Here is a 20,138-nt window from a genome sequence, read left to right on the forward strand (position 1 = left end):
CACGGTGTCTGTAAACGGGGGTCTCCAGGCTAAAGCGGACAAATCAAAAATGCTTCGGGGGCTTTATGCGCTATGAAACTGCTATGGCAGCACATAGACATATTGTTCTATCAAACACATGAGTTCTTTTGGTTTAAAATACAACGGTTTATTTTAAAGAGTGCAAAAGCAGAAAGTGCTTTTTCAGCATTGTCTTTGTTTTCCGCCATATATATATATATATATGTGTATATATATATATATATATATATTTTTTTTTTTTTTTTATTATTCCACCATTATTTCAGTTTTGAGCTAATAAATACATATACAGTACATATATACATATATATTTTTTAGTTCAGCATTCTAATTTTAATCTATTTTCTACATTTCGACTTATATACACTCTGACCATTGGTATTTAATTTTTATATAGCCATTTCATTTCAATCGTTTCAACATAATTTAGATTTGTATGTTTTGATCTCAAAATTTTTTGGGGCATATAGCTCGGCACTTGTTTATTTAAATTATTATCAACTTTGATTTTTTTTTTAATTGAAGTGTTTCTGTTTTTATTGATTCATTTCATTCTGGCGCAGCCAACACGCATAGTCATTCACCCATCCAGGCAAGTCCTTGACCCCGCCCACCTTTGACTGTTATTGGCTCATGATTTCCAGGGACCCGCCTGAGATTGGCTCCTACAAGCGATGACGTCATGTCAGAGCAGTTAAAAATAGTCTGGAGCAGCATCCGTTGTCAAAAGCTCGTCGACATCACTTTACCATAGGGTTATCGCGAAAAAAGAACAAGAAATATGGCAAGGCCCGTCGTTTTCTTTGACATCACCATTGACGGCGTAAGCGCGGGCAGGATCACCATGGAGGTAAGTGAAATTCTTCCATGGACTCGAGCTTTGCCTTTCATCACAGCAAGAAGAGAATTGACGTCATGTCTCGTCAAATAAAGAGTCGTTCCTTCTCCCAATAAATGTATTTTGTGGGTTCCAGCTTCGAGCGGACGTCGTGCCAAAGACTGCCGGTAGGTAATGGCGACTAGCTGCTATGCTTATTGCAGCTAAAGAAATGTGTTGCTAAATTGATTCCACTTCCGCTTGGATTGACAGAGAATTTCCGAGCCCTGTGCACTGGCGAGAAGGGGTTCGGCTTCAAGAATTCCACTTTTCACCGCATCATTCCGAAGTTCATGTGCCAGGTAAGGTGAAAACCTGGCCGTTATGGCAATAGACGTTCAATCCATTTGAAGTGGAAGGGTTGGCACCGAACGAACGTTCATTCGCTCCTTCTTCCAATGGATTGGACATCTACTAGTGCTACTCATTGTTGGGCGGGTGCATCTTGGCCAGAGAAAGAACAAATATACTAGTATATGGCGGAAAACACTCAGGTGACTTGGAAGTTCTGCTCTGAGACCCCCAATTTGGCTAGATTTCAAAATTGTCCCATATGCATGTGTGATACATCATTAGAAAGCTTAAAATTTCAATTTTCTGGGGGAAGAAAAAATTTGAACTGGAGAGCATTTAATTTTTATACAATTTTTTTAAAACAGCAAAACCCTAACTGAAGGTGAGAGCACGCGAGACCAAATTAGAGACGCCATGATTTTAACGAGATATTATCGCGTACTTACCTCTTTTAGATCCAAAAACTCCATGTAGCATGTATCAGCATGTCTCAAGAGACAGCTGTGAATGGCCACAGCTGGATTTTAGGGGGATTTTATGAGTGAAACATGGTACTATAACAAGGGTCGCGATGCAGAAATCGCAGACATCAAGGAGTGGTCGAGATTTTCATTTTCATATATTTACCCTTTTTGACTTTTTTTGTTTTTGTTTGTTTGGATCAATTATTTACCATCTAAAATATTGGGGAAAATGCGACAGTAAAGAAAAAAATACAATTAAGCGATAGTTATGAGGTAGATATATGTGACTTTTTTTAGACGCTAATTTTTTCATTGTGATGTAATTTGTTTAAATAAAATATGCAAGTGAATAATTTTAACTTTTTTAAAAACTAAATATTAGACATCAATTAATGATTCTAAGCTAAAAAATAGACATTTCGAATTGTATAATTACCTTTTTATGGCTGGGTTGAAACAAAAGCGGTTGTGTGGTGTCTGTAAACGGGGGTCTCCAGGGTCAAACGGGCAAATTAAAAATAGTTCGGGGGCTTAATGCACCATGAATCTGCAATGGCAGCATATGGAAATATTGTTCTATCAAACACAACAGTTCTTTTGACTTAAAGTACAGCAGTTTATTTTAAAGAGGGGTGCAAGAGCAGAAACTGCTTTTTCAGGCTTGTCTGTGTTTTCCGCCATATATACAGTGGGGAGAACAAGTATTTGATACACTGCCAATGGGTTTTCCCATTGACTGTGTATCAAATACTTGTTCTCCCCACTGTATATATTTTAAACTCCTTGGCTGCCTTTAACAGCAATAGACTTCCATTCCATTTGGATCAAAATCAATATGTGTAATAAGCCCTGTAATATCAATATCCCTTGCTAAATCCTGTTTTTTTTTCTCATGGAACCTGCAGATGCATGAGTTGACTTGCACCTATTATTATTATTATTTTTTTTTTTTTTTGAGGAAAGATATTTCAAAATTCTGAATAAGTCTCAAAATCATGAAATTCTAAGCGTATAAAATGTGATACATTTGGCAAGAAGGGGTTAATGCGACATGAATCTGCTCTGGCAGCATATAGACATATTGTTCTATCAAACACAACAGTTCTTTTGGCTTAAAGTACAGCAGTTTATTTTAAAGAGGGGTGCAAGAGCAGAAACTGCTTTTTCAGCCTTGTCTGTGTTTTCAACCATATATATATTTTTTAAACTCCTTGTCTGCCATTAACAGCAATCGACTTCCATTCCCATCTGTAGCGGGAGGGTAGCAGAGAATAAACGTTTGACCCTCCCACTTCAAATGGATTGGACGTCTTCTAGTGATAATCATTGGTGGAAGGGTGCATCTTGGTCAGAGGAAGAACAAATTTTATTTTTAACTCATTGGCTGACATTAATAGCAATAGACGTTCTATTAATTTAAAGTGGGAGCTTGTCGCTAGCCAGCTAACGTTTTTACCCGACACAGGGTGGCGACTTCACCAATGGCGACGGGACTGGAGGAAAGTCCATCTACGGCGAGACCTTCAATGACGAGAACTTCCAGCTCAAGCACGAAGGCTTTGGAACACTTTCCATGGCCAATGCCGGACCCAACACCAACGGCTCGCAGTTTTTCCTCTGCACCGATAAAACAGACTGGTGAGACATTGGCTGAAAATTGTATCCAAAAATCTCATCCAATAAAATACTTTCCATTGTTTTTGCACAGCGATCGACATCCAATCCCTATGGATAAATCAACCTGTCGTATAATTTTGTAGTTGATCGTTGAAATTGATAGAATAAAATGTCTAATCCAATTTCGTGATGGCATATATTGCTGTCAATGGTAGCTAATGAGTTAAAATTTTCTGGGCTACACTTGTAATGCGAATTTTTGCAGGCACCATTAACTCATTGGCTGGCACTGACTGTAATAGACGACCAGTCCATTTTGCCTGGGAGGGCTGAAAGCGAATGGATTACTAGCTCTCCCAGTCAAAATGGATTAAACATCTATCGCTGTCAATGTGATTTTTCAAGAAAACTAACACATTTTCTTCTACTTTTACAAACTTCCACAACACATAGTCTGTGAATACTATACATATACCTGGTCTGGCAGTGAATGAGTCTAGAAAAAAAATAAAGGCAGATCATTTTTTTTTTTTTTTTTTTTTTTAACCCTCATGACTTTTTTAAGGAAAGTTTTATTCTGCCTATTTTTAGGGTGGGCTGAGTGAAATTTTGGACCAATGATTTAAATACTTAAAAAATTGGGCAGATGTAAGAAAATAAAATATTGATGCATTGTTATAATAGAAAAGCATTTTTTTTGTAAACTAAGACCACCTCACTCTTCATGATCATTTTTTGTTGAAAATGCCTTGCTGGTGCCAATACTAACACAGGCAGTATTGCGTGCAGGCTTGACGGGAAGCACGTGGTGTTCGGCAAAGTTTTAGAGGGGACGGCTGTGCTGAAGAGCATGGAAAAGCAAGGTTCCTCCAGTGGGAAAACCAAAGCCAAAGTGGTCATCGCTGACTGCGGCGAGCTCAAGTAGACACACCTACCGTGATGGTAGTAGACACACCTACCCTTTTCAGAGGCTTTTCACTGTCAACTAAAAATGTGGTCCCTTTCTTCTGCAAACAAATAAATGGGACTTTGCTTGCTTTTGAAATAAAATACTTTTATTTTCATATTGATCTTTTTTTGTGTGTGGATGGAAATTAATTGGACGTTTTGTGCTGGAACTTGCACCCAAAATGGCCACTATGACTCATAGGAAGCTGGTGCAATTATTTCATGATCTGTGTAATATGGTCCAGTTTCAATGTAGCAGCATTTTGCATTAGCTGCAGCTAACCTGCAAATAAACTATTGCAAAAATTCATAATACACTCTGGTAATGGCCCCCCAGTCAAATTGGATTTGATGGCTATATCACTGGCAATGACAGTGAATAAGTTCAAATGCAGATAACAAGAGTATTTTCAAGTGAAAAGGTAAACTTTTCCCATTAACACTGAATGAGCCTTGCTATACATGCATGGTCACTAGTATGTCAACACAGAATGAAGGTTGTCCTCTCCTGGCCAACTCTGAACTGGCAGGCAAAAATAAATCAGCAATGAATCAGCCCTGGCACATACACAGACAAATCAGAAATTGGGCTCCTTGGTCTTTTTTCGGGTGGGTGGGTATAAAAATAAATGCCTTACCATAGATGGCCTTTGGGGGGGCTGGATGCAAAATCAAGAAAATAGTTTGTGACTAACAAGAAAAGTTTATTGAAAGCGGGCAGTTTGAAATAGAAATTTTTCCACCATAAAAACATACAAAGAAAAGTGTAAAAATCAAATATTAAGGCATTAAAAATGATTTCCCAAACAACTGTGTGCTTCTTCAAAAAAAGACTTGAGTGACAACAAATCACAACACAGAACCACAAATATATTGACCTTGGCACATTTTGTTACTGAACAAAATTTGAGGAAAGTGTGACAAAGGGAAGCTTTTCTTTTGTTACTTGACAAATATGACAATTATGTTGGTCCCCAAAAGGCCAGCTGACATAAACATGATTTGACACCAAACGCCATCTCGGAACAGATCATTGGCTACCGTTGGAGCCGACTCGTGCGGCGGCGGCACGCCGGCTCTCGCGCAGGACGCCGTCCAACCCATTGAGCTGGCGCAGGAATCCTCGGTTGGGCGTGACCCCGCGGTGGTCCTTCACTGTCTTGATGGCCTCCACCAGAGTTAAATTCTGCCGGATCATCAGGTAGGCCAGGACCAGCGTGGCGGAGCGGCTCAGGCCCACGGCGCAGTGGACCAGAACCTTGCCTGTACAAGTGTCGCTATATTAGCTCGGAAAATGCGTTCACACATTCTCTGCTTCATCAGTTCACTAACCGACAACTATTTTAAAACAATCACGTGCATTGCCGATGATAGATGTCCAATCACGTCGCTGTTAACAACTAAATTAAAACTGTAAATTAGTTTATCACTAGTAGATGTTCAATCCATTTGAACTTTAAGGATGGCAGTGAATGCCAACATGGCCGCCCTAGGGGTGAAGTTCCCATCACAATCAATGCATTGATAATAAAATTAAGTCATAAGTAGCTTATTTGTCAACCGATTTTTAAAATATTTTATCAAGTGGGAAGGCTAGTAGTGAATGAACAGCATTTTTTTAATCTGTCCTATTCAGCTGCTTCTCACAGAATGGAAATCTGAGTGTCTGATTGGTCTGAACAGTTTAAATGTATCACATGGGAGTATGACATACTCCCATTGTGATCATTCAACGTGCCTCGTTTATTAGTAGAAAGCAGCTAACAGGAAGGGGTTATGGGGGGACAGAAAAAACAGAAGAGAGAGAAGAAGCACAAACAACAAGAAATACATTGAACGCCTACACTATGAATATGTTGGTGCTATCGTTAGCTAGTTGTTTTTCCGGTTGACACCATGTGGGGGGCCTGATGACCAAGGAGAAAGGGGGTGGGGGGAGTCAGATAAGTGATTGGGAAAGGTGAAGTGTACACAAATCAGCCATGTGAAAAGTTGAACCAAGTATTTGTGTGAAACGCTTGTGAGTGTGGATATGTTGGCATCCTATTCTATGCTGCCTGACTGCTAATCATAACACCGAGTTTCTCCAATTGAGTGTGTCTAATTGTACCTTATCATGCATGAATCCCATCAGAATGAACATCATTTTCAACGGATTATCATGGTTTTGCGACAGCACTAACACAGACGGACAGCCACGCGCACATATATGTACAAAAAATACACACCTCCTTTAGTGAGCGCTTTGTGTATGAAGTCAGCAGCAGGATAAAAGTTTTTGCTCATATCGAAGGCAGGAGAGTCATGCGCCTCGATGCCCAAGTACGTCACGTTCATGCCTGCGTACGAGTCGGCAGCGCCGCTGCGCCACCTGCTCTGCGCGCAGTTGACGATGTGAGTGATGCCCACGCGTGCCAACTCGCGCCGGTCCGACGCCATGTTTCTAAATGATGAAAAAGACATTTTACAGCAAAGAAGAACAGAATCATGTTTCACAGAAGGGACAGTGTACTTTTCTCTCGTTTGATGTGACGAAAAAAATCTGTGCCGTTTACGATAACAGACGTCCAATCGTGTGCGCTGTTTATTTTTGTAGTGTGAATTTATTAAACAAGTTTGTCACTAGTAGACGTCAAATCCATTTGAAGTGGGAAGAGCGAATGAACAAATGTGATTTATTCATACTGTTGATTTTAGTCACTTCCTGTTTCTGAATTTACGGGTCAGTTTCTGTTGATTTTGGATTATTGTCTAATAATTTGGAGCATTTCTCTCCCTCTCTTAACACACTCCCGTAACCTAGGTATCATTTTCAACAATAAACTAAGATTCGACCAGCACATCAACCACATCACCAGAACTGCCTTCTTCCACCTCAAGAACATAGGCCGCCTCCGCCCCTCCCTCACCTACTCTGCTGCAGAAACCCTCATACATGCATTCGTCACCCCCAGACTCGATTATTGTAACAGCATTCTTTTCGGATCTCCAGCCAAACTCCTCAATAAACTACAATATATCCAGAACTTCGCTGCACGCCTTCTCATCCGTACCCCCTATATTACTACATTACCCCCGTCCTTCACAAACTGCACTGGCTTCCCATCTCACACAGGATACATTTCAAAATCATCCTTCTCACATACAAAGCACTCAGTAACTTGGCTCCTTCTTACCTCACGGACCTTCTCTGTCCCCACATCCCCTCCCGTCACCTCCGCTCATCTAATGGAAACGTTCTCGCACTGCCCCCACAAATAACACACCGTTCTTGGGGGGACAGAGCCTCTTCCGTTGCTGCCCCCTCACTTTGGAACGCACTCCCTAAAACCATCCGCACCTGTTCCGATCTTCCCACATTCAAAAAATTGTTAAAAACTCACCTTTTTAAACTGGGTTTTAATTTCTAATTCTTTTCGCTATTGTTTTGTACTTCCCACGTTGTGTGAGCTTTATTTATTAATTTTTTTCCTCAACTGTAAAGCGCCTTTGAGCACCGGTAAAAGCGCTCTATAAATAAAATGTATTATTATTATTATTATTATGTTTATTGTTATTATTTTTGGGTCACTTCCTTTCCACTGGACACTAGCTATTATTAATTTTGTGGCATTTCCAGGTAGTACTGCATGTTGATTTTGCAGAACTTAAAGTTCACTTTCTGTTTATTTTGGGTGAACCTTCTGATCATTTTGAGTCATTTCATGTTCATTGGTCAATTCCTATCGATTTTAGGGCATTTCCAGTTCACTTCCCACACATTTTGAGTCACTTGCTGTCAATTTTAATATTGATTTTAATTTGGTTATATTACTGTAATTAATTCAGTTCGGTTTTTGTTGCACTATTAACTCACTGGCTGCCATTGACGGAGATCGACGTCCAATTAATTTCGACTGGAAGAAGCTATTAACTGTTCGTTCATTTCCCCCTCCCAGTCAAAATGGATTGGAAATTTTTAGTCAGTGGCACTGAAACAGATTAGTGGCAGCTAATGCAAATTAATGTAGATTAATCGCCCGTAAGGGCGTATTTGCATAGGGACGGTAGGGATATAACTTTTTCCAACTTTTCGGCATGCTCAAATTGTCGCCAGCAACTTTTAAGCAACCTTATTTGCATTATTTAATAAGTTCCGTGATATAGGCCATTTAGATTGTCTTCCTATTTGATGTAAGGATAGAATTGACCCTTAATTATAAAGTGAATTATTTTCATTTTATTCTGATTTACAGTATATTATTTACCTTACTTTTCACTTGCTGAATGTGACAGTCCACTTCCACCCCCCCAAACGCACGTTTGATTGACTGATGACTTGCATTTATTTGAAATGTATTAATTCATTTTTGACATTATTTATTTTAAAATATCTTTATTTGCATCCTACACAGACATTTCTGCAGATATTGATATACATGAATCATAATCAAGGTAAAAAAAAAAAAAAAAAACATTTTTTGTTGGATTTGGCTGGGCTTGTGGACAAAAGCATGTGTTTTACCTGAAGGAAGGCTCCATTTTTGTTTATTTTTGTTTATGTTTGTTGTTTATTTTTTAAACTCCGACTAAGAAGTTTTTTCAGTTATATTTAATTTATTTAGACAGACAATGTTGAGTGGTCTTAAGACAAATGTTTATTTTTTGCATTCCGGGACAGTTAAGATAATTTTTTTTACAAGTGTGTATTTTGTTGTGTATGTTAATATAATTTAGGTTACTGTATGTTAAAATCTTGCGATTTAAAGTTGCTGATCAAATCCTGACATTTATTCTGGAAGTTCTCAAAATCTTTTTTAGTAGTTTTCTGAAAACAAAGTTTATAATCAAACGGTGTATCACCTGAAACAATACACGTGAAAGTATGAATCAATACAGATTTATCTTGCATTGATCATTTAGCCCAGGGGTCCCCAAACTACGGCCCGCGGGCTGGATACGGCCCGTTTCCACAATTGGTCCGGTCCCCTGAACAATTTTTTTCTTCTTCTTTTTTTTCAATAGTGTTATTTATTTCCTCGCTTTTTTCTGTGAAGAACCCAGTGAGGGTTATTTGGTTATTATCTATTTAATTAATATTATATTATATTATATTATATTATATTATATTATATTATATTATATTATATTATATTATAATTAATATTTTTATTTTATTTACTTTTGTTCCGTGAAGAATCCAGAAAGGGTTATTTGATTGTGGCTTTCTGAAAAACAATACATTTTTACATTTAGGCACTCCTGCAATCGTCACACTTTTTCTGTTACAAACTGACCCGGCCCCTCATCAGAGAAGGGAAAAGTTATGTGGCCCTCACAGGAAAAAGTTTGGGGACCCCTGATTTAGCCTATCAATTAATTAGGTTGATATTCATTATAAATGTAGCCCTGACCCTCATTCATTCAATTTCTTTGGTCTTATTGATGTCCCATGCATTCCCAGCAAAAAGTGTACATGTATGTTACGCTGTTATATCGTCCCTACCAATGTTGAGACCAAACCTCCGCCCGAATAACTCAATAACTCTACGATTAATCCAAGCCTTGAAAATAATCACTTCTTGCAAAATTTTGCGATTGATATACACAGAAACATGTAGAGTTAATTGTTGGAAATTTATGAATTTATATCCAAATTGATCGGACGTCTATGGCCGTCACTAATTCCATCATGGTGTATACTGTTTTTCCTCTTTTGTGTGCATGTGACTGAATACTGACTGGTCACCGATGTAGAGTCCGGGCCAGACTTGATCGGCGTGGTTGCAGGCTGTTTTGCCGCTGCTCAAAAGTCTTTGGAGCTCCGACACGCTGACAGGTGGCGGTGGTGGCGAATCGTGGCGGGCAGGCGAGCGGGAAGTGCTGCGCGAGCGTGAGAAGCGAGACGCCAACGCCATCCGGCCTGAAACACACAAACGTCACGATGACGTTGTCGCACCAGTACAGCTCCTTGTGTGTGTGTCAACTTACCTGCGTGTGTTGGTTGGGCTTCACTCATAAAAGCGAGAGGATCAAATCTTCATCGCCTCCATCTTATCTTCATCGTCATCATCATCATCATCATCGGCTTGTGGTCAACGAGTCCTCCGACATCCCAACATGGCTTCTGGTCGTGGAGCTTCAGCATCAGGAGCCTGGAATGACGCCGAGTGACGACAACGGCTGCTGCGCTCTGCTGCTACCTGCTGGACAGTCAGGGGATAATCTATGCAATTGCAAAATGCACAAAAACCAAAGGGGGAAAAAACACACGACCAACTCAACAATATTTAACTCATTAGCTGCCATTGACGGCGTAGGACTGGGAAGAGAGAATGAACAACGTTCAACTTTTGAGTGATACTTCGGGGCTGTAACCAAAGTGTATTTTAGTTTTTTTCATTTTATTTTTATTAAATTAGCCGTTCTTAACATTTACCAATTTACAAATGTATTTGTAATTATATCAAAAATACAGCAATGATTAATAAATAATAACAAATGTAAATATATATATATATTTTTTAAGTCTTAAGTGCCGCTCCCCATTTTTTAAAATGACAATAAAGAGTCACTTGTGAAAACAGGTGAAAAAAATAGGCACTTTATCTATAAAGTGTTAAAATGTAAAACTTAACTGTACTGGCCACTGACTAAAAGGGTTACATTAAACAACTGAAAAATACAAATTACAGAACAAAAAATACAAACATAACACAACGATGTCAGATATGATAAAATCTATGCAAAATTAAAGATTAAATACAGAAAAACTAAAAGGGAGAAAAACAGACATTTAACTGCCATCGAGAACAATACTGCGTCATCGTCAAATTGTGTAAAAGTAAGCGTCAGAATTCAATTTTAATCAAGTTCGTCACTATGTGGTCGTGACTTTTCCGATCACTAGATGGCGTTATGGCACCGTCATCGTCACTTATAATGTGTGAGTTGTCTGTCTGAACAGCGCTTTATGGCTTGCCTGGCACCGCCAGACTGTTCTCCCTGTATTTTTCAAAGACTAAGAAGAACAGCGGTGAGTCTGGTGTACCAGGCAACTTTATGTCAGCTGAAGTTGTTCTTTAGGTATAATGTATAACAACGCGTTTATCATGTTGTTAATAAAAAAAAAAAGGATAACAATGTTTTGAGATTTTACTAGAAAGGATGGTGAGAAGACTGTCCAAAAACAATATGTACCTTAGCTGCTGTAGTTTGCATTTCATGACGGCCGAAGGGTCGCGCATGCGCAAGACATGTAATGCGCGGAGTCAGGGTTCTAACATATATCCACAAATTCCGATACTAGATTTAGAATCAATATTGTATTGTTGTTTTCTGACTGTGTTCTTTGTGTTTTCATTAAAAGAAAAAGGCACTCCGGGAGAATCGGACACGACGGCGAGTAATGATGACGTAGGGTGTTGTGTGCCGTAAAGGATCGTGCCATCGTTGGTTGTTTGCTCACGTCTACCGTGTCTTGTGGCTGCAAGATGGTGTTGCGGCTCCTTTGCCAAGCGTTTTGACCATTTCAAAGTACTTGTTGTTCATCTGGCTCGAGCGAGGGACGTTCCCGAGACGGAAGGTCAATCCCAACTGGGTTTGCTTGAAAGTTTGGCGTTCTACTTAGCTTAACCCAGTTTGCAAACAAAGACAACACCGAGTGCGGAAAATGAGCACAAAGACGACTGCGGCGGCCAATTTCCATCTTTTGCAGGCTCCACTTGGAGGTTTGCTCACGTCTTTCTCTCAGATATATTTGGACTTGAACCCTTCCATGTTTTCTAGGGTGGATGAGAGACTTTCTTGTTCGGCACTTGACCAAGAAAGTCTTTTCCCACTAATTTTGTTGTCATTGATGTGCCTTTTTATGTCTTTCAAAAATTCCAAAGAGAAATTAAGTTGTGGAAAGTGTGATATATTATTCGGCTCATCATATGGCAAAATCATAGAAACTTAATGTCTACTATTAATTCACGTTAATTGTATTTTAGAATTTGGGATATCTGTTAACTCATTTGCTGTTGGTGACGATAGACATCCAGTTCATTTAAACTGGGAGTGCTGGGTGTGAATCAGGCCCGGAGTGACTAATCGGGAGCTTCTGGACGATTCCAGAAGGGCCGGCCGGCCAGATGGGCCGGTCCGCGTTTTATTTAAAAAAAAAAAAAAAAAATTACACTGTTATCATTTTTTGTTTGGTATTTATTTATGACAGTGTCACTGAGTATAACTTACATTCTGTTACCGCTGTCCCTGTGGGCCGTCTTAAAAAAAAAAAAAAACAGTATTTTTTTTTTTTCCAGACTCATCCTCACGTGTGCAGACGAAAAATACAGCATGCAGCTCCGCCCCCTAATTGTAGTCTGTATTGAGCCAAATTAGCTGCTATCTCGGTGCTCGGATGGATAAAAAGAGCAAGGGTGGCGCTGAAAAATAAGAATTAAAAAGAGAAAAGCACTCGTGAAAGAATCGGCAAAATGCGCGAAAATAGCTAATTTTTTTCATGCAACGACCTTGCTGCCTCAAACTACAGAGGATTACAACGAAAGTGGTAAGGCCAGATGGCTAATAAAATGCAACTTGCACCGTGTGATACGACAATATGTAATTGTGGAAACTTTGGCTTCTTGTAGCACCTCACAAGGGATATGTAGCAGCAAGCATTAGCCATAATGAACACACCACAGGTGCAGAGCTGGAAGGTAGGATTGCCATGTCGTTCAGCGAGTGAACATTAGAATTAATATAATCAATTACGTGGCGTTTTTAAAGTGGAAATGGAAAATGGATAATAGTATCATTAGAAGTTGTTACAATGTGCAATACGTATTCTTTATTTTTCATATTGTTATGTTGCTATGTTTTATCTGTAAGCACTCATTTTGTTAATATTTGATGTTGCAGAAAAGGTCTTATTTATTCATTTATTTTGGGGCTGCCAAAATTATCGCGTTAACGGGCGGTAATTAATTTTTTTAATGAATCACGTTAAAATATTTGACGCAATTAACGCACATGCCCTGCTCAGACAGATTTAAATGACAGTACAATGACATGCCCACTTGTTAATTGTGCTTTATGGAGTTTTGCCGCCCTCCGCTGGCGTTTGGGTGCGACTGATTTTATAGGCTTCAGCACCCATGAGCATTGTGTAAGTAATTATTGACATCAACAATGGCGGGCTACTAGTTTATTTTTTGATTGAAAATTTTACAAATTTTATTAAAACGAAAACATTAAGAGGGGTTTTAATATAAAATTTCTATAACTTGTACTAACATTTATCTTTTAAGAACTACAAGTCTTTCTATCCATGGATCGCTTTAACAGAATGTTAATAATGTTAATGCCATCTTGTTGATTTATTGTTATAATAAACAAATACAGTCCTTATGTACCTTATGTTGAATGTATATATCCATCTTGTGTCTCATCTTTCCATTCCAACAATAATTTACAGAAAAATATGGCATATTTTATAGATGGTTTGAATTGCGATTAATTACAATTAATTTTTAAGCTGTAATTAACTCGATCAAAAATTTTAATCATTTGACAGGCCTAATTTATTTTTCAAATGTATCATTTAATATAGTTTTTTTAAAAATCCATTTTTAAATTTGTTCAAAATATGTTGTGTTGCACTTGTTAAAATAAAGCCACCTTGTTAAACAACCATGACCTGCACTGAATTGGAATACACAGAATTACAGTACACGGCTTTAGAGAACACTGAACTTAACACGTGTATGCATAATGACATAATTTTAAATGAGTGGGCCGGTCTGAGGCATGAAATTCCAGGGCCGAAAATGAGTCCCACTCCGGCCCTGGTGTGAATGCTCATGTTTCAATGTCGTTGAGAGCGGTAGACGTCCAATCCATTTTGACTGGGAGGAACCAAATGGACATTTACTCATTCGCTCCTCCCAATCAAAATGGATTGGACGTCAAATGGACATTTATTCATTCGCTCCTCCCAATCAAAATGGATTGGACGTCTATCACCGTCAATGGCAATCAATGAGTTATACAATTGAACACGGGTGATTGTCTTGTGTCTTCCAGAAATCAGTGAGCGGCAGGAATACCCGCTAATTGAAGAGGAAGCAGATGATGAACAAATCAAGGAGAGCGAGGAAAATCTCTCGGCTTATGTCAAACAAGAGGATGCTGACCAGCCCGTGTATATCAAAGAGGAAGAAGAAGATATCAACAAGTTCTTCATAACCGATGGCGAGGATGAAGGTCCGAGCGAGGCCGGCGGAGGGTCGGCGCCTCCCGACGGCAGTGACGACTCCATGGAGGGATCCCAGGAGAACGGCCTCATCGCCCCGCTATCAGATAGCGATGAAGACTTTGAAGGTCACACAACAGGTGAAAGCAACAAAACGCATTTTATTCAAATATCATCAATCAAGTGATGGTTTTTGTTTGATACCAATAGTTCTGCGACCCTGACAAGAATGAGCGGGGTTGAAAATGAGTGAATGAACTAATGCATTTTCTTCGTCTCTAGAACTATATATAGCTATATATAACTAACCTCTAAATATGCGCACAATATCATTGAAGCGAGTCTTTAAAAACATTCTGGATGGCAGGATTTTTTTCAACGTTCAAAAGCTGTTTTTATAGTGCCTTGAACTACATTTTAGGAATGCAAATACAGGGTGGGGCAGAGAAACTTGCTTATTTAAATTTGGCGCCCTGAAGCGATGATTGCTCTGAGGATGGTTAGGGTGGACTTATTTGAGAGGGTGGGGCTTAAAGTTTGATTCTTAACATGCATTATTTATTTTGTGTTTATTTTTCAGGAACCCCAGGAAGCATCATGGAGTGGCCGAAATTGCAACGTGCTTTCGCTGTTGAGGCATTTTTTTCAAGCGGTCGCTCAATCGTCGCAACGCAACGTGCATTCCGTAGACATTTCAACATTGCCCCCCGTGGTCGTGTTCCTGGCCGGCAGTCGATTGTTTCATGGGTAAACAACTTCAGGGAAACGGGTGATGTAAAGAAAAAGAAACCTGGCCTCCCACGAACAGCAAGGACACCCCAAAACATTGACGCGGTGAGACAATCTGTTTTGAGATCTCCCCAACGGTCTGCCCGCAAACACGCATCTGCTCTTGGGTTGTCTGCTCGTTCTGTGAGACGAATCCTCCATGAAGATTTGAAATTTCATCCCTACAAATTAGCTATGGTGCAGGAACTTAATCCACGTGATTTTATTGCTCGTGAAAATGCATGTGAGGTGCTTTTGGGCTTGCCTGACGACACACTTATTTTCTTCAGTGGTGAGGCTCACTTCCATCTCTCGGGATCTGTAAATAAGCCAAACATGCGCTATTGGTGTCCTGAAAACCCAAGAGAACTTCATCAACGTCCTCTACATGCACTACATGTAACTGTTTGGTGTGCACTATCGCGAGTTGGCATAATTGGCCCATGGTTTTTTGAAGAAAACGAAGAGGTAGTATCGGTGACACCTGACCGTTATGTCAACATGATCAATGAGTGTTTCCTGCCAACACTGAACTCAATGGGTGTGGAAAATGTGTGGTTCCAGCAGGACTGTGCCATGGCACACACAGCGCGCGCATCAATGATTGTTTTGCGGCAGAACTTCCCAGGACACCTCATCTCCTTGAGGGGAGATCTGCATTGGCCAGCACGATCCCCTGATTTATCACCATGTGACTATTTTTTATGGGGATATCTGAAATCAATTGTTTACAACGATCGTCCTAGCACCCTGAGTCATCTCAAAAACAACATTCGCCGAGCTGTCGCCAACATACCCATTGATATGCTGGAAAGGGTTGACCAAGACTTCAGAGTTCGATTAACTCAGTGTATAGAGAAGAATGGACGTCATCTTACTGATATCATCTTTAAAACTGGTAAAAAATAAAATGTAAATGTTGTACTAGTTGCAGTACAAATAACTAATGTTTATCTGCATTACTTGTGTTTTAATTGATATTCCAAATAAGCAAGTTGCTCTGCCCCACCCTGTATTTTTCGTCTCTAGAACTATATATATGGTTATCTATAACAAACCTCTAAATATACGCACGAAATCACTGAAGCGAGTCTCCAAAAACATTCTAGATGGCAGGATTTTTTACAAGGTTGAAAAGCCGTTTTCTTGGCGCCTTGAACTACATTTTACGAATACAGAGAGAAATGCTAAATATGTAAGTGCTATAACAAAATACATGCTCAATCACTTTGCCACATTTTTCCTCTCTAGGTGAGATTTGGTGATGGTGACAACGGGTGTGTGTTTTCTAAATGTTTGTGAGGTCAGAAGATACATGTATGATAGGGCAGGTATATTTATATTACTGCGGGAGTGTAATGTGGGCAAGTAGTTAAAAGTGAGGAATAACTCCTCTAATGCATAGCACCATAATGCGGGGAAGTTCATTATGAATAGAACTGGGAAGTCAGCTCAGCACTCATTCTTTCGCTCGGTTGCCAACCCCCTCGATTAAAAAGCTGTAAATATGCACAGAATCAGGAACTAGGAGCAGTGGAGCAATTTGTTGAACAGAGCACATACATTGAAACCAGCAGCCATCCACTAATTCCTTAGGCCATGTTTACACGTAGCAGTTTTTTTAAACTGATGACCCTGCCCTAATAAGTCTGGAAAAAATAATTATGTCCACACCAGCATGTTTGTAGGGGGAAAAAAAGCTTCCACAGCAAACCGCATTCATTAAGTACATTCATAACAATGGGCGAAAAATAAGTCCGTAATTCCCCCATCCTTCGCATGTGTTCTTCAGTATGAAACACTGCAAGAGTTTGTAAATTAATGGAAGCAAAAAAGCACCTGTCTAATTTACTCCCATTATAAACATTGGTCTCGTGTGACATAGGGACAAAGTTTGTTGCAGTCAGTGACGTTTCCACAGTTAAACCTTAGGGTATCAGTGTCCATGAGATGGCCCCACAAACGCAGAATTCACAAATTTCACTTCTGAAGGAGTTTTTAAGAACCCTCGTTTAAACGTGCGTGTGGATGATGGGCCAAATCGTAGAAAAAGTGTTTTTTTGCCAAATACCCTCCTACGTGCAGACACAGCCTTAGATTGGACAATTCATTAAACAAAGGAGGCCAGTTGTCACCAGCAGTCGTCACCTTTGAATCCTATTGACAAAAGGCTCCAGCTGGCCATGAAAATACCTGCGTACTACCATTGACATATAAAATGTTTGCTGTGGGTGGAGGGTGTGTAGACCTGATTGTTAGAATCATTGAGGATAAATATGACGTCTCCTTTTCAAAAGATCACATTGTTCCAGACTATTCCAAGATGAAACCTCAAGAGAGATGTTACACGGTAGAAGAGGAGCTGGAGCTCATCACAAACATTGACGAACATGAATCGGGAGATGAGGACTGCGATGAGGATGAATATGAAGATGATGAACCTTGTGTAATCTTGGATGACTGTCCAGGTGAACTATTTTTCTCTTTGGGGCTATATGAAACAGGGGTCAATTGTAATGTCATGTTTTTATACTGAGGCAATTTTATTTGTAGTGATGCAGTGTTTGGATCAAAGACAAATTTCCTGTGAAAGACGATAAGTAGATTGTATCATATCTCGTATCATAGATTCTGATGATGATCAACCTGAGGAAGACACTGAATACGTCCCAACATCATTGAATGAGGATCAGTTCCGGAGCTCAAGCTTACCCTCAGAAGAGCATGCTAAGGATGGAACAGTATGGAGACACGTTCCACACAATGGCACCAAAAGAGGCAGAGTCCATGCAGGAAATTTGATGCATAGTTCTGAAGGACCTACTGCTCAAGCAAAAAAAGCTATCACATCTCCTCTCACAGCATTCCTGTGTCTACTAGACCCAACGATACTGCAGAAGATTCTTGAATACACGGAGGCAGAGGCTCTGAGATCAAGCAGTAGCCCTATGAACTTCACTATGGACGAACTGAAAGCTTTCATTGGACTACTTTTCATGCGAGGCATCACAGGCGGCAATTCTATGGTCCTAGATGACTACTGGACCGAAGATTTTGGCTATACAATATTCAGAAAGACAATGAGCCGAGAAAGATTCAGAGCTCTCATGAGGTATCTACGTTTTGATGACAGAACGACAAGAAAGGCGAGACAGGAAGAGGACAAATTTGCCTTGATCTCTGAAATATTTGGACAGTTTGTGAAGAATTGCACCAACTTCTACATACCAGGAGCCAACATCACAGTAGACAAACAGCTTTTCCTAACGAAGGCTCGTTGTCCTTTTACCCAGCACATTGCCACGAAGTCTAATAAGTTTGGAATAAAATTTTGGGTGGCAGTGGATGTTGATTCACATTACATGATCAATATGTTCCCTTACTTGGGAAAAGATGAATCTCCCCCTGCAGGCCATAGACTGCCAGACAATGTGGTGCTCCAACTCATGGAACCATTTCTGGATAAAGGAAGGAATGTAACAACTGATAACTTTTTTACATCAATGCAACTTGCAAAAAGTCTACTGCAGCGTAAAACCACAATTGTTGGCACAATGAAAAAAACAAGACGCGAAATACCCCCTTCGGCAAAGCAACAGTGGGCTTCCACCAGGGTGATGCACTCTAACAATGCTACACTTACAGTCTATCAAACAAAGGCAAAGAAAAATATGTGCGTTCTTAGCACGATGCACCGGGAGGTTGAGTTTGATGAAGTCACAAAAAAGCCCAGCACCATCAACCACTTCAACATAACAAAATGTGGTGTGGACATCATGGATCGATTATGTGTAGGCTGTACTCAGTGAAGGTAGGCACAAGAAGATGGCCTGTTGCTTGTTTCTATAATATGCTGGACATTTGTGGACTAAATGCACACGTACTGTACAAACAATGTAAGAACACACACATCCCCAGAAAACGTTTTCTCCTTCAGCTTGTGAAGGAGCTCTGTGCGCCCCAGATAGTAGCAAGGCAAATAGTAGCCTGCCAATCAAAAGTGATACCACAAACACTTTTTTCTGCAACACCAAGTCCACCAGCGAAAAGGAGGCGTTGCCAAATAAAGAGGTGTGGAGGAAACAAAACATCAGATGTCTGTCAGAACTGTAGCCGGCTGACTTGCGGCTCATGCTGTACTCCTGTATTAGTGATCTGCCAGGATTGCAGTTAGTGATTAACCAATGTACAGAGTTTGTGTTTTGTCCAAATCTTTCAGATGTTGAATTGTTTTTTGTTTTGTTTTTGTTATTCTCTTAGGTCTTACAGCAGGGGTGCCCAAATCGGTCCTCAAGGGCCGCTGTAGGTCCAGCGTTTTGTTCCTACCGATCGAGCAAAGACTGTTAAACCAATGAGAATTTTGGTAAAACAGGCAGCACCTGACAACAACAAACTGATTACATTCGTAAGACACCAGATTGGTTCAAAGGTGTCGTACCACTACGGCCCAAAGTGGAATAATTTGGGGACCCCTGCCTTAGAGTCAATATTATCTGCCAACAGAAAATGGTTTTAGGACGGTTGAAATGAAATGTACTGGTCAGAATTTGCCTCACGTCGGTTTCAGCCATTTTACTCTGGACTATGGGCAAGAGCTCTACTTAGTGCGGCTATTGACAAATACCAATAAAAAATATAAAGTTATGGGTGTAGTCTGCCTTTCGCCCGAAGTCAATTGGGATCGGTTCCAGCACCCTGCGACCCTGACAAGGATGAGAAGTGTTGAAAATGAAGTCTGGGAATAATATACAATAGCAAAATACAGAAAAACCAAAAGGGGGAAAAAAAATCTCACACACACAATTTCACCACATTTAACTCATTGGCTGCCATTGAAGGCGCAAGATGTCCAATCCATTTTGACTGGATGGTGAGAATGAAGGTTTTTTAGTGTTACTCGGGATTAACCAGAATTTATTTCTAGTTTTAT

General features: G+C 39.9%; 3 protein-coding genes across 7 annotated transcripts; 2 read left to right on the forward strand and 1 right to left on the reverse strand.

Annotated features, from left to right (window-relative positions):
* Positions 1-701: 701 nt before the first annotated feature.
* ppiab (peptidylprolyl isomerase Ab (cyclophilin A)) lies at positions 702-4,337 on the forward strand. The gene is made up of 5 exons (XM_057819318.1): positions 702-871; positions 996-1,026; positions 1,112-1,200; positions 3,122-3,294; positions 4,063-4,337. Exons 1-5 carry the CDS (start codon positions 803-805, stop codon positions 4,196-4,198), a joined length of 498 nt encoding a protein of 165 aa, XP_057675301.1. The 5' UTR covers positions 702-802; the 3' UTR covers positions 4,199-4,337.
* Positions 2,445-11,592, reverse strand: LOC130905702 (dual specificity protein phosphatase 26). Of its 2 annotated transcripts, none has more exons than XM_057819316.1 (5): positions 11,401-11,592; positions 10,192-10,403; positions 9,943-10,123; positions 6,450-6,664; positions 2,445-5,484 (listed from the first exon to the last, which is right to left on the reverse strand). In XM_057819316.1, exons 2-5 carry the CDS (start codon positions 10,217-10,219, stop codon positions 5,252-5,254), a joined length of 657 nt encoding a protein of 218 aa, XP_057675299.1. In that variant the 5' UTR covers positions 10,220-10,403; positions 11,401-11,592; the 3' UTR covers positions 2,445-5,251. The 2 variants fall into 2 exon arrangements, with proteins under 2 accessions (XP_057675299.1, XP_057675300.1); XM_057819317.1 differs by having other exon boundaries at positions 10,192-10,406.
* Positions 11,380-19,960, forward strand: LOC130905701 (uncharacterized). Of its 4 annotated transcripts, XM_057819313.1 has the most exons (6): positions 11,381-11,930; positions 14,272-14,580; positions 15,021-16,106; positions 17,506-17,676; positions 17,837-19,019; positions 19,469-19,960. In XM_057819313.1, the coding sequence occupies exons 1-5, from the start codon at positions 11,873-11,875 to the stop codon at positions 19,015-19,017; spliced, it is 2,805 nt and encodes a 934-aa protein (XP_057675296.1). In that variant the 5' UTR covers positions 11,381-11,872; the 3' UTR covers positions 19,018-19,019; positions 19,469-19,960. The 4 variants fall into 4 exon arrangements, with proteins under 4 accessions (XP_057675297.1, XP_057675296.1, XP_057675295.1 ...); XM_057819314.1 differs by having other exon boundaries at positions 11,380-11,930; positions 17,521-17,676; positions 17,837-19,960; XM_057819312.1 differs by having other exon boundaries at positions 17,837-19,960.
* The last annotated feature ends 178 nt before the right edge of the window (positions 19,961-20,138 follow it).

The sequence above is a fragment of the Corythoichthys intestinalis genome, chromosome 17 (assembly GCF_030265065.1).
Source record: "Corythoichthys intestinalis isolate RoL2023-P3 chromosome 17, ASM3026506v1, whole genome shotgun sequence".
Taxonomy (NCBI): Eukaryota; Metazoa; Chordata; class Actinopteri; order Syngnathiformes; family Syngnathidae; genus Corythoichthys; species Corythoichthys intestinalis.